Consider the following 14,227-nt stretch of genomic DNA (forward strand, 5'->3'; position numbering starts at 1 on the left):
ACTCGAGCTAGCGATCTAATCTCAGTACTTTTTATTTTGTGTGTAAAAGCTTACAAAGTTACAAAATTATGAGGTAAATATCATCTCACGCAAGTACTAACCATCAACAGAGCAAAACGACTGTATAGCATCTCCAATGAAGCAAAAGAGTCTTGTGAAGTTTTACTATTCCTCTCTTAAGTCAATGACACCAACAAAAAGCAGCCATCCAAACTCTCTAGATTTTCTTTAATACCGTTCTTAATGACCCCTCTGCACTTTCACAGTATCCAAATGTCCACCAATTTCTCAGTAGTTTTTAAACGACTCCGTTTCTCAATCCTGATCTACGCACAGATACTGCAGTGATATCATGGTAGGTATGCAAAATATTGAGGGCCACATCAGCCTATTTTCTGGTTGTTTGAACATCACATCACTAAGAGAAAAAAAAAATTATATATATATATATATGAATGGGACCACCTCTGGACTCTGGTTCATTTGATGTTTGTTCTAAGAGTATTATTCCATAATGACCCATTTACAGTCTGAATGATGTGTTCAACTAGGATAGACTAGAAACTAATCGGACCTATGAAAAGCCAACAGCTTTTATTACCTCCAAACCTAGAGAGATACAATTCACCGGGGAGAAATCCTATTCTAGTTTCTCTCTCAACATCTTAAAATTGACGATTGAAAAATTTATCAAAAACATGACACCTTCTATTTTATTATTTTTACTCACAAATTACTGTATAAATATCTATTAATCGACTTTTATATTTTATTTTAATGCCTAAAAAATATTATGAGTTAACTCTATCGTAACAACCACTATCATTCATTACTTCTAAAAATTAAAAAAAAAACTAAATTACCTCTCATTTAACTTTAAATTTTTCGTTCTCCATTTATTTTAAAGTTAACTTAAGAAGTCATTAAAGTTAACTTGATAGGTGACTGTTAAGAACATTTATATAATAAGTGACCACTAAGAAAATTAATGGGAGGTGTGTTGGGGTTGAGTGATAAATATACATAAGCTAGGGTGTGAATGATTAAAAAATGTTACGTGTTTTTGATAAATTTCCTAGACACGTTACATTTACATTACATGTTGGGTTCGTTGATCAAGATATTTGAATTATGGCTAAACATTAGGGTGTATAATGTAAAATGTACACGTCTAAGTCAAAGGCGTGAACCAAAACTGACACGTGTGAGCGAACCCGCGCTTTCCGTCGCCACTCCTCTGCTGGCTCTCGGTCTCTTCCCGCGAGTCGAGGAAGGGAAAAGAAACCAACGCCGTATCGAAGCGAGCGAGCGAGAGAGAGAGGATGAACTCGGGCATGGCGACGGCAAGAGAAAGGGATAGGGATCTCGAGCTCCTCATTCCCGTAGCCGACGACGTCGCTCGCCCAGTCTCGGCCTCTACTCCTTGTTCAATTCCCCAACTTCACCACCACCACCACCACCACCTCCCTATTTCCAGCAAAGAGGTCTCTTCCTTTGGATTGCTTTTCTTTTTCTTTTCTATTTTGCCATTTCTTTTTTCACGTTCTGAGCGAGTTATTTCGGGAATTGATTAATTACGTTGTCATTTTAGCTCTTGGATTCTCTGTTTCTTGAATCAAACATGGATTAGATTGTAAGAATATTACAATCTGCTTCTATCTCGACTATGGGGTCTTGTTTAAAATATTGGTTTAAATTTGAGAAGTTTAGATCGGCATCATCTAATATATATCTAATTGCATCCAAAATGTGATATGGTCCATTCTTGCGGTTTAATACGAAACCGGTGCCTTAATGCAATCAAACTAATGTATAGACTAAAAACTATTATGGAATTATGCAAGGTTAAAGAGAACCAATACACACCATTACAAGAGTGCCTTAAAATCCCATTAATAGTTATAATAATAATAATAATAACAATATTATTACTATTATTATTCCATTTTTTATCTCCTCTCAGCTTCCCCGGTACATTTCCCATTTTAATGTTCAGGTTGTAGACAAGGCATTCCATTTTTAGCTGATATTATGATACTTATGCCAAAATCATGCTGTCAGCATTTGTTATCCTTGATGATTTGTGTTAAATTTCCTACTGTGGTTACATTTGTTGTCTTTCACTAAATATCAGAATAACAGCTAAATCTTGAATTCAAACCTATTTCATATCTACAATAGGCATAATTTAATTTTAAATTTTGAATACAACATATTTTAGTTCTCTATAACAGTTGCTTGATCTTAATATCCCCTATACAATGATTCAGGCTTTTTCTAAGGTTGTACGCAGCTGGGCCTCAAAAAAATTCATGACAGGATGGTGAGTCCTGCTGTCCGAGATATAATTCATGAATTATTGGGATTATTTGTTCCTTAATTGTAATATAATTTTGTTAACATTTCTTCATACTATAACTCTGATAATTCCATAGCTTTTGCATTAGATATTTAAGTATTGATACATGGACATTTTCAGCGTTATTTGTCATATTTAATCATTTATTTGCAACTTCAAGTTAGAAAATCCTATATCATGTCTTCACAACCTTGTCGCTACTCATTGGTCATGAAAATTATGTGAAGGAAAGGTATTTCTGATACTTGTCTTTCTTTTGCAGTGTCATTCTGTTACCAATAGCGATAACATTTTACATTACCTGGTGGTTTATCCATTTTGTTGATAGTTTTTTCTCACCGATTTACACTCATCTTGGGATCAATGTATTCGGTAAGTGTGTTTCTTGTAATTCCTTATATAGTGCTGCTGTAATGTTGTTTGTTCACTATGCCTTTGAATTGATTTATAATAGCATCTGGAGTTTTCTGTCAGATTGTCTTCTATGTTACAAACTGTCTACCATTTATACTGATATGGTTCAGTTTGAAGGCCTAGGTTTCATCACTTCAATCACCTTCATCTTCGTGGTTGGTGTATTCATGTCTTCATGGTTGGGAGCTTCTGTTCTTGGCCTTGGCGAGTGGTTTATCAAGAAAATGCCGCTTGTCTGCCATATTTACTCTGCATCAAAGCAAATAAGTGCAGCTATTTCACCAGGTATAGTATAAAGTATTCTTTCTCAGTCTTCAAGATCAAAGTCACTTGAAGGCTAAACTCAAATATCCATAGTTATATTCTAGTCATTACGCAGATCAAAGTTCTCAAGCCTTCAAGGAAGTTGTTATCTTAAATCATCCACGAATCGGTGAATATGCAATTGGCTTCATTACATCCACAGTGAGTCTTCGTAGCAGCATCAGCGAAGAGGAACTTTACTGTGTATATGTTCCTACTAACAATCTCTACCTTGGTGACATATACCTTATTAATACGAGAGATGTTATCAGACCGAATTTATCTGTTCGTGAGGGGATCGGTAAGGTTCAGTTACACTTTTCAGATTGTGTTATCCAACAACCTGACCTATGAAGCTCTTTAACAAGTTCCTTCTCTGCAGAAATTGTTATTTCAGGTGGTTTGTCAATTCCACAAATATTGTCTACCCTAGGAATGAAAACTATTATTGCAGACAGCGTGCGAAGTGGGAGAAGCCCAAAATTTGGGACTGTTCCAGCCTGAAGAGGTTATATATATGACCTCTTGTCAGAATTCCTTCTAATGTACTAATCAGAGTTAACTATATCAGAAGTAATCACTGAGTACTTACAAACACTAATTTTGCTGTCTGCTATAGGGGATAGGTTAAACCTAAGCACTTCCCAGTTTATATTGACTGGAAAATTATAAGGAAATTAACTCTGATCAGAAAATTATGAGAATTCTCACATAATCAGTACCAATTTATGTTTACTAAAGTGAGTAGCTAGAAAATTCAGGTATCAGTGTACTGATTAATATTAACCTTATGCTATCCCATGTTTCTGAACATTTTTGGATTGTTTCTTTTTCAGGCTTCAGTACAAAAGGCAGCTCTGTTCTGCACTTGAAAATCAAGCATTTTATCAGGCATTAAATCCTCTTTGGTTCTTAAGGACTTCGAATTTCATCTCGCTGAACAGAGAAGAACAATAATGAGAATATTGTACAAGACTATAGAAGATAGCAGGTTAGAATTCATGCAGCAATGCTGGGAAGAACCAGTTTTTTTTTCTTCTTCTTTTTGAATATGTAAGAATCCACATATTCTTGCTACTCCACCATTATTTACATTTTCTACTTTAAACATTGTTCTAATAACTCATTCCGCTATATCTTCTGTCCTGATGTGCCATCTGTGAAACATGAAACAATCAAAGTCTTAACTGCATTATCCCATGCTTTAAATTTTAAGTGTTCCTCTTTCTACACAAAGCTCTGATCTTTACGTGAACTTTACGCAAACCAGCCGTATTAAATTGTTTCAAATGATTTAATTCATTACCCCCGGTGTTTACATGGATACAAACTTCTGATTTGAATTGAAAAGTATAAACTTTCATTACTTAGAAACTCATAATGCAAATACTTCAGTATCCTATTCTGATTTCTAATGTTAACCCTATGGCCAATATTAATATAGCATGTTTCTCTCTTTTCATTATATTCGGTGTCAGTTTTCTAGTACCCCTTTAATAAGAGAGTTAATGATTGAAGGTCCCTTAGAAGCAGTCACGTAAGTATCTTTTCTTCGTCGATGTAACCTTTTCGAAATATATCTATTTTCTTCGTTTGAATATAGAATAATCATTCAATTGTAAGAGATTATATTCAAAATTATTCTATCTGATTCAACATAATAAGAGACTATGGTAAATCTCTCTCAACCATCCTCCTAGTCTTCTTGTCAGATATTTGGAGGTAGCAGAGATTATTCTTCTCATTGTCCTCTTCGGTGTTCTTTAATAACTTTTCGGTGTTAGTTTGTCTTATATTTTTCTCTTTGTTCTTCTTCCTCTAGAATAAAACATAACCCGACTCAAAAATAAAATAAAATAAAATAAATCTTTTTATACTTTTTTCATGTACCTCTCATAATTTTTTGTTTACGACGCATAGATTTCCCAAAGTATTGAAAATATTTTAAATATTTCTCCTCTTAAGTTTTTGTTACTTTTTTAATTTATAAGTTGTAATACGTAATTATGGGAAAATTTTGAAGAAATTTACTAAAAATTCATATCATCTTCTTAGTTGTATTTTAATATTTTTAAATAAAGATGAGATATTTTTAATAGCTCAGAGAATATATCACAGAAAAAATAAATTAGAAGAGGTATATAAAAAATAGTGATAGTTTTAAAAAAAATTAAATATAATTATCCCAATAAAATTGTAGGCAGAAACAACGAATGGAACCATGGATGACATAACGATAGAGAGGCAATGTGGCGTTTTATAAAGTGTCGAAATAACACTAGCCTTCCTTTTTCCTCATTTATTTTCCAACACTTGGTCTCTTTCAACGCATTGAAATGAGCTGGGGCTGCTCTAGAATAAAAGTCGACGGTTTGCTGCCCATAGTATTATAATTCTGGTCAAACGAATCCCAAGCCTACATCAAAATATATCCGAGATTCTGAGCCGTTAGATGTATAAAATTACTCTGTAACTGTGATATCACTCAGGCCGAACAACCATGGAGCCTCCACGTGGACTTCAAAAGCCGCGCCCAGCGAAGGGCTCACTTTTTTGGCTCCAGCCTCCATATAGCTTTCAGCGAGTGAACGGAGCCAAGCATCGAAAGGAATTATCCCATTTCGAGGGCGAGGAGTGGAGATAAAGAAAAAGGAACGAGAGATCGACACCAAGGCGAAGCGGTTGCAATCTAATCCTCTTCTTTGCGATCCGAATCGGGAGGTAAACCGAATTCCACCGGAGTTTTCTTTCGGAATTTTTGCCGTTCACCTCGGCGGTCGGCGTTTGCAGCCGCAGATCCATACGAATTGCTTTGATTCGAAGGAGGATGCTGTTGTAGGAATGTAGATTATAGGTTTTTGATGCGATTGCAAGATTAGTGATAGATTGAGATTATAAGCATTTAATTTGCGGGAAAAGGTGTCTTCGATTGGGTTGGATGCTTAAAAATACAATATTTCTTTTCCGAGTTTGAAAAGAATGTAGAGCTTTCTCATAATTTTAGAAATATTTTGCTGTGGATGGATGATAATTAGCTTGTAATGATGTTTGTTGCAGACGTTAATATGGCTTCACCATCTCTCATCTGTGACGCGGAGCAGTGGAAGGATCTTAAGGTAAACATCTACATCACAAATTGGTTTTCCCTTTATTTTCAAATGTGATAAGTTACATTTAGCCGTTTGCTGCCATGCAGGCTCATGTTAGCGACATACAAACGACCCACTTGCGTGATTTGATGAATGATGTCGAGCGGTGCAAGTCGATGATGGTGTATGTGACACTAACATAAAATTCTATTAGTGGCTAGATGTTAAGCTTCAATATACTGGAATATGTCTCTGATTTTCTGATTGACTTTCTCTTGCTAGGGAGCATGATGGGATAGTTTTGGATTACTCGCGACAGCGTGCACATCAAGATACTATGGCAAAGCTTTTTGAGCTGGCAGAGGTGCAATATGTTATGCTTTTGAGTTTTGACTGGCACATATGTTTAATATAATTCTAAATACTTTCAGTTGTACCATTGCAGGCAGCACACCTTAGAGAGAAGATTGACAGGATGTACAATGGAGAGCATGTAAGTGTTTCCTTGGAAGCAGGATTAGTAAATGACTCTTTTGCTTTATCTTCTGATGAGAATAGCGTAGTTTTTAAATTGTGGGCCTTATGCTTTGCCTTATTAATGAACAAAAGATTTGCCAATTTCTCTTGTATTGGCTAAGTATTTGCTTACAGCATACGACTTTTATGCTGTAGCCGTATTAACTACTTCATTCAAATAAGTAGGTGGTGCAAGCTTTTCTTCATGCTTCATTATTGAAAAGTGTCGGCCAGAAGAATCGTTTTAGTTATTGCCTTCAATTAATCCATTTGTACATCTGCCAATTCCACACTTTATGTTTTATGCCTCTAGTTTTTCTGTGTGCATGTTCTTCTTTTGGTCCCATTTCTTTTTATTGTACATATGGGTATAGTGTGTGACATTGTTGTTCCATTTTCTTAGATAAATAGTACAGAGAACAGATCTGTGCTTCATGTAGCTTTGAGAGCACCAAGAGATAAAGTTATTTGCAGTGACGGGAAGAATGTGGTACCTGATGTCTGGAGTGTGTTAGACAAAATTAAGGAGTTCTCGGAAAGAGTTCGAAGTGGCTCATGGGTAAGGAGTGGATAACTCTATGAACTCAATTCGTGTGGTTATGCAATGTCTCACACTTTATGTGTGGATTGTTGCAGGTTGGAGCTACGGGAAAGCCACTAAAAGATGTTGTGTCTGTTGGTATCGGTGGCAGCTTTCTAGGGCCTTTATTTGTGCATACAGCTCTACAGACTGGTAAGTCAAGAAACCAACCTAAGGCGACAGCAGATTCTAAACTTCAACTTGATTGAAGCACTGATTTTCATTTAAGTGCATTTTTATGAGTTGCTACTGACGTCATGTTTCATGCTTTAAAATCTTTCAGATCCAGAGGCTGCGAAATGTGCAAAAGGACGACAACTGCGATTGTGAGTGCACTATTGAGAAAGCCAAATGTACATCAGTGAATTTCAATGTATATCTTCTGTCATCTGCTTTATCCTATGAGCATTTTTCTGCAGTCTTGCAAATGTTGATCCAATTGATGTTGCTCGGAACCTTACTGGTTTAGATCCTGAAACTACCTTGGGTACTCTCTTTCTCTCTCTCTATCTCTATGTGCGCTAACTCGTTCCATGCCATTTCTATCTGAAATGGTCCAGTTTTTCTTCTTTCCTGCTTCCTAATAATGCTTTGTCATCTACTTGTTTCTAATGCAGTTGTGGTGGTTTCAAAGACCTTTACAACAGCTGAGACAATGTTAAATGCTCGAACTCTGAGAGAGTGGATTTCATCTTCTCTTGGGTTAGCATAACTGACATGCTTTTGTTGTTAAGGTTATTCCTTTAGTTTATCCATCAAATACATTGATTCTGGTCATGCTGGTTTCAGGCCGCAAGCAGTTGCAAAGCATATGGTGGCCGTGAGCACAAATCTTGCGGTACGGGATTGTCTTTGTGCCCTAAAATATGTGTGTGTATATATATAAATTCAGCTTTAGTTTGACTACATGGTCCACTCTCTTTGTTTCTGAAATTCTATCTCAAATGTTGATTGCAAGAATAAGAAGCGGTAAATCTCATCGTGCACACTTCTTAACAATATAAAAATGATAATAAACTAATAATATTGCTGTGCAAGGGCCTTGTGGCTCTCAGAGAAGCTAGCTGGTCCTTTTTAAGTTGTTTAGTCCATATCAATAATGACATGCACCCTAAAATATCGTAACTTGATTTTGTTTATCAGCTTTTGAGATGTCTGAGTATCATGCTTATCATTTGGACTTTTTATTATTATTTGTTTATCCCTTCACCTTTTGCTGTAAGAATGTATGCAGGGTGTAAAGGTAACTAAATATTTTTCACTATTTCATTCTATATTTGCTAACTACTTAAATCCTTATTGAAGTTTGTAGAGGAGTTTGGGATTGACCCTGCTAATGCTTTTGCATTTTGGGACTGGGTTGGTGGCCGCTATAGTGGTGATTGTCCTTGTTTTCTTTTGAACTTTTTCTCTTAATCTTGTCCTGTTGAATCATTTTATTGATGTTGAGCATGTTATTGCAGTATGTAGTGCTGTTGGTGTTCTCCCATTGTCGCTCCAGTATGGTTTTTCAGTTGTGCAGAAGTATGTCAACTCATGCCAACTTATTTCCAATTGCAAGATATAACCTTAGGCTGACTTCATTATTGCATCAAATACTGCACTTATAGTACTATGAGAACAGTTATAACTTATCTGAGATCTCACATTCTCTTCAAGTATTGCACTTTATGATGTTGAGTGGCTTAACGGCTTATGTGATTACGTTGAATTACTTGTAAAGGTTACAAGGTATAGGTACATCAAACTTTCGAAAGTAAATCTCACATGAGAATCATTTGCAGGTAAAGGTACATGGAGTTGTCATAAATTAAGCAAGGTCTCTTCACATGAGTTGTATACTGAGTCATCTTATCTAAAAACATAAAATTGGACCAGAATATCTGAATAATTGTAGAAAATCATGCTCTTCGGAATGAAAATGTTATGCCTATCCTGAATAACCATATATTAGATGATGTAAAAAAATATTTTGATAAATCTTAATATCTGAAATTTATGTTTGATTAATTCTACTGAAATTTGAGAAACAATCTCAAACTATGCTTCGAGTGGGAAAATGAAGCTCTGGGCGGTTCCCTTGAAAAGTTCTTAATGATAGACATGAACTTAGATGCATATAGATTGGTCTCAAGTATAAACATGTCAGGCCATAGATAGAAGGTGCAGAAGTAGGAATTGATAGATAGTAACAAGCTGCGTATGGCATGAACAAACTTGTGATAGCCTGAGAGGAAGCATATGATCTTCTTTATGCTTGCATTATTCATAATGGATATTGAACCTGAACATATCTTCTCATCTAATGATGTTATGGCATCATATGAAAGATAGAGGTTATTGCTCTGCCCAGCCACATTTCTGGCCTGTCCTCAATGGGTCATTGTTTTGAATTTCATGGTATTTGAACTGGTTCACCAGGCGTTGCCATTGTAAAATCATGGACTCCATTTTCTCATGGCTCATCTTTTCTATTAGATTATTCCATTCCACCACTTGTCCACGAGCCACTAGAGTTCCCTCTTGAATTTATTTTCTTCTCTGCAAGTGGGACCAAGTGCTGTCCACGTTACTAGGCTCAATTAGAGGATTAACTATATATTAACAATTTCATTTGCTGTTATTGTTATTCCTAAGGAATTTGAGTTCCTTCTATTGACGGCACTGTTAATGGATGTTAATCAGCATTTCTTTCATTAAGTTTTGATGCTAACTGGGAATTTTTGTACCCTTGGATCATTTTATTAATTTTTCAAAGGACATGGAAATGAGGCTAATAACAAATATTGTTACATTATTATAGTATTAAGGTCATGTGTCAACCTTAGGCAACTTATTGAGAGTAACAAAGATCAGTAGTTATGATTTACATTTTTGTTCAAAACAAGGATGGTCATGCAATAGACATGGCACATGCCGTAAGAGAGGGAGAGAAAAAGATGAGGGAGAGTACTCACCTTTACTCTTTCACTTTGTCGTCGCCCGTCATTTGCATGCCAGAGCTCATCGATGAAGGTGTCATTGCATCCAACACGTATGCGATGTTGCCTTCGTTGATGAGCTCCGGCATGCGAACGACAGACGATGACAAGGTCGACGGCGAGCGGATCGCTGCTAGGAGGGGTGCCGTGTGGCACCCCTTGTGCCATATGCTTGTACACCGTCGACATGGTTATGAAAAGGAACTCCTAATTACATCTTATTTTTGTTGAAGATTTCTGAGTGGGGCTTCAAGCATTGACGACCACTTCTATTCAACTCCATTTGAGGAAAACATACCTGTAAGTGCTGTGAACCATAAATGAATGGCATCTTTCTTTATCTTCTCTATTATAAATGCATTCTTTTTTCTTGAGCAGGTACTTCTTGGTTTGCTGAGTGTATGGAATGTTACCTTTCTTGGCTATCCAGCAAGAGTAAGTGACTATATTTGCTTGTTTTTTTTTCTCTGGTGTCCAGTGTCCAAATGTTTTGTCTGCACAGTGCAATAGTTTATTATCTAAGAACTCTTCTTATCCTCCTCTAGGCCATATTGCCGTACTCCCAGGCACTTGAGAAATTTGCCCCACATATTCAACAGGTACTTAAGTTGGTTCTTGCTTATGATTTTTGTTGAGTTTTTAACTTTTGTTTCTCCTTTATATGTGTTGTCTTTTGACTGAGTTGACATACACTATAGGTCAGTATGGAAAGTAATGGAAAGGGTGTGTCTATTGATGGTATTCCACTTCCATTTGAGACTGGTGAAATAGATTTTGGAGAACCTGGAACAAATGGTCAACATAGCTTCTACCAGTTAATTCATCAGGTGAGAATGCTCCTTTAGATAATAAATACCAAAATTTGATCTAATTACATATGGTTTGAGATCGTAGAGTTGTATTATGTCTAGACAAAGATCTTGATATAATTTGTCCATGTGCTCAGCACTGAAAAAATTATTAGCTTTTCTATTATTTCTTCAAAACTATTAAGAATCTTGCAGAGTGGATTCACTAAGAATCTTCATTTCAAAATCTCAGGGAAGGGTTATCCCATGTGATTTTATTGGTATCATAAAAAGTCAGCAACCTGTTTACTTGAAAGGTATCTGTCACATTACTCTTTTTAAATTATTGTATTTGATGGTTCTTGTAAATCTTGTCAATGGTCCTTATTTTGAAATTTCTCCAGATGTGCTGATACATTGTTCTATATCTCTGTCCTGTAGGAGAAATTGTAAGCAACCATGATGAGCTTATGTCAAATTTTTTTGCTCAGCCAGATGCACTTGCTTACGGGAAGGTATATCTTTTGCTATTGCTTGAGTTTCTAGAGTAGTAGTATTTCAATTGATCTTCAAATAACAATCGGATGGTGCTCCAGACTCCAGAACAATTATTGAGTGAGAAAGTCCATAACCATCTAATTCCTCATAAGGTGATAGTGATGCCTTCTTTGCCCTATATGTTTGTCCTTCAATGGGAATTCATCATGTCTAATAACATTTTATTCTGTAATTTGCAGACCTTTTCTGGCAATCGGCCATCTCTGAGCTTATTACTACCCTCCTTAACTGCTTATAATGTTGGACAGGTTTGTGCAGTCTTTTGACGTGTTACATGTTGTAAAAATATTTATAATTTTGAATTTGACAAATGACTTTGTGTCCAACCTTTTGTTTCAAGTAGTATATAGTAAGATAAGCACTTTGCCCATCTGTTGCTGTGACAACTTTTTTGAGAAATAGAAAACAGGCCATCCATGAAGTGTCTTATGAATCCCATTTATTTACTTTTATCATTTGACAGCATTTTACATATTAGATTTCCAGTAACTTCTGAGATAATTTGTCATACTTGCATTAGTTCCATGCAAGATGTAAATGTGATCCAATTTATATATCCGAAGTGTTATATACCATTATATATGATTTTGCATGCAAATTGCATCTCTCTCTCTCTCTCTCTCTCTCTCACACACACACACACACACACACACGCTATGCCGGCATGTTTGCACCTGCCGCATTCAGAGGTTCTTGTGTTGATCTTGCAAGCCCAAAAGGTTGTGGCAGCTATTTTTTAGGAAAATTTGCTTAAACATATGTTTGTTTCCCATAATGTCATTCGGAGTTTCTTGTTCTGTAGTGAAAATGCTATTCTGATCAAATTAAGGTGTTTTCTTAGATAGTGAACTCAGGGGTAGTTTGTTCTTTAGATAGATACAATGGTGCTACTCCTCATCTTTAGATGTACATATTGACTTATTAGATGATTAACAAAGTAAGAAGAAGAAAACATGTAGGAGTGTCTGCTCCATCACTACTTTGCTACTTAAACCTTGTTCCTGCCTTTGGATTGTTGTCTTAGCAGTAATGTCATAATAATCTTATATCCCTTTAATGTTATTCAGTTATTAGCCATCTATGAGCACAGAATTGCGGTTGAAGGCTTCATATGGGGAATCAACTCCTTTGATCAGTGGGGTGTTGAGTTAGGCAAGGTTTGTCTCTGACACTGTTGTGATTTTGATTCCATTTGCATTTTTCATATCAAGATCCCCTTGCGTTAATTACTTGTACTTATTTACTCATGTGATGTCTATGTAAATTGAAATCACAGTCCCTGGCCAACCAAGTGAGGAAACAACTGCATCAATCTCGCACAAAAGGAAAGCCTGTTGAGGGCTTTAACTTCAGTACTACCACTTTGTTGACAAAATTCCTTGAGGTATGCTAAGTTTGTGCATATCTTGTTGCACATATTTCTGTTACTAACCAGAGTTTTCATGTGGTAGTTACTAAAATAAGCATAGAAGTCTCAACTTAAGAATCAATTATTACTGTTGTCTGGTGACGCTCTTGTATACTACTTTTCTACATGACTTGATCTAAACATCATAGATTGCTTACTTATATCCTTTCTTTTTCAGGTTAATCCTGGCGTCCCATCTGATACCACCGTTCTACCAGAAATATAAGCTGAGTAAACCTTATATATGGCATATGGATGAAACCATGCTGAGTTTTTCCCCACCTGAAAATAAATTTTCTGGTACTTATAAAATCAGTACAAACTACTGTTGGGATCTCCAGAGATTTCTCTCTCATCAACAGTAAACTTATGGATTAAATACTTAATTACCTTTGGTTTCTGTGGAAGAGTTCCAGAGTTTTGGTCACCTTTCTTAATCTCTTCTTTCGATTTAATTGTGTATGGTCTTTTATGAAATGACAATGAGCTTGTCATTTCATTACCAATAGGAAAGTTAATACTAGCAATACTCATCTAGTCATCTTTCAGTTTATTATATAATCTCAAATTTTAAAAGGTTAATACCTCATTGCTCTGATGCTTTTGCAAACTGCTCCAAGTTACAAAAGAGCCAATCAACAACTAACTTTCTTTTTAATTCCATTGGGAAATCTCTGTTGCTATTCTCTTTAGAAGTTTAATCAATCAATGGAAGAACGGGCTTACTTTTACGTGAGGATATGTTTGATAATGTTGTTAATGTGATAAAATTTTCTAAAGGGAGGTCATAACTACTAATCGAGGAGAATAGAGATTAGTATTTTTAGAATTTAAATCTCACCATAAATGTGGTAGAACATTAAGGTAGAATTTAAGACGGGCTCTTAATTTCTAAAAATATAAGCTTATGAAGAAAAATGCAACATGCAAAGCATAAATTTTACTCCTATAAGATGAAGAATGATCTTCCTTCTTTTTCAATAGACCCTTCTTTGTCAATAGGCTATTCTTTTCTTTACCCTAAGGTGAAGGTAACAGTGATGGTGAGCCATGAAAAAGAAATATATACGACTAATAGAGTGAGTATCTATGGTCAATTTTGATATTTTAAAAATAAACAATATTATTAGTTTTTTTTTTTTTTGGGGGTAAGAATTAGTAGGAATTATTTTAGAGAAAAGGAGAGTCAAAACAGGAAGAGTCAAAAAAAAAAGAAGACAGTAAAATTTGT

The 14,227-nt window shown here is 35.6% G+C and overlaps 2 protein-coding genes across 2 annotated transcripts; both read left to right on the top strand.

Annotated features, from left to right (window-relative positions):
- The first annotated feature begins 1,245 nt into the window (after positions 1-1,245).
- LOC140763288 (protein LIKE COV 1-like) lies at positions 1,246-4,268 on the top strand. The gene is made up of 7 exons (XM_073101411.1): positions 1,246-1,484; positions 2,271-2,323; positions 2,622-2,731; positions 2,891-3,058; positions 3,153-3,377; positions 3,459-3,584; positions 3,913-4,268. The coding sequence occupies exons 1-6, from the start codon at positions 1,323-1,325 to the stop codon at positions 3,578-3,580; spliced, it is 840 nt and encodes a 279-aa protein (XP_072957512.1). The 5' UTR covers positions 1,246-1,322; the 3' UTR covers positions 3,581-3,584; positions 3,913-4,268.
- A 1,369-nt stretch (positions 4,269-5,637) lies between these two features.
- On the top strand, positions 5,638-13,396 carry LOC140762772 (glucose-6-phosphate isomerase, cytosolic). Its single transcript, XM_073100716.1, has 24 exons — positions 5,638-5,797; positions 6,134-6,192; positions 6,273-6,349; positions 6,448-6,529; positions 6,611-6,658; positions 7,085-7,240; positions 7,318-7,414; positions 7,545-7,587; positions 7,681-7,748; positions 7,879-7,963; positions 8,051-8,099; positions 8,567-8,639; positions 8,725-8,785; positions 10,476-10,542; positions 10,621-10,677; positions 10,788-10,841; positions 10,941-11,069; positions 11,284-11,347; positions 11,472-11,545; positions 11,627-11,680; positions 11,768-11,836; positions 12,656-12,745; positions 12,865-12,972; positions 13,175-13,396. Exons 2-24 carry the CDS (start codon positions 6,142-6,144, stop codon positions 13,220-13,222), a joined length of 1,704 nt encoding a protein of 567 aa, XP_072956817.1. The 5' UTR covers positions 5,638-5,797; positions 6,134-6,141; the 3' UTR covers positions 13,223-13,396.
- The last annotated feature ends 831 nt before the right edge of the window (positions 13,397-14,227 follow it).

This window comes from Typha angustifolia, chromosome 7 (assembly GCF_048772165.1).
Source record: "Typha angustifolia cultivar Huaian chromosome 7, ASM4877216v1, whole genome shotgun sequence".
Classification (NCBI taxonomy): Eukaryota; Viridiplantae; Streptophyta; class Magnoliopsida; order Poales; family Typhaceae; genus Typha; species Typha angustifolia.

Bases quoted from the DNA above. Each gene is read 5' to 3' on its own strand.
- LOC140763288 (XM_073101411.1), top strand. From the start codon at position 1,323: ATGAACTCGGGCATGGCGACGGCAAGAGAAAGGGATAGGGATCTCGAG. The intron at 2,324-2,621 runs GTGAGTCCTGCT...TTTCTTTTGCAG, and splicing joins AAAAAATTCATGACAGGATG to TGTCATTCTGTTACCAATAG. The intron at 2,732-2,890 runs GTAAGTGTGTTT...TTCAGTTTGAAG, and splicing joins TCTTGGGATCAATGTATTCG to GCCTAGGTTTCATCACTTCA.
- LOC140762772 (XM_073100716.1), top strand. From the start codon at position 6,142: ATGGCTTCACCATCTCTCATCTGTGACGCGGAGCAGTGGAAGGATCTT. The intron at 6,350-6,447 runs GTATGTGACACT...TTCTCTTGCTAG, and splicing joins CGGTGCAAGTCGATGATGGT to GGAGCATGATGGGATAGTTT. The intron at 8,640-8,724 runs GTGATTGTCCTT...ATGTTATTGCAG, and splicing joins GGTTGGTGGCCGCTATAGTG to TATGTAGTGCTGTTGGTGTT.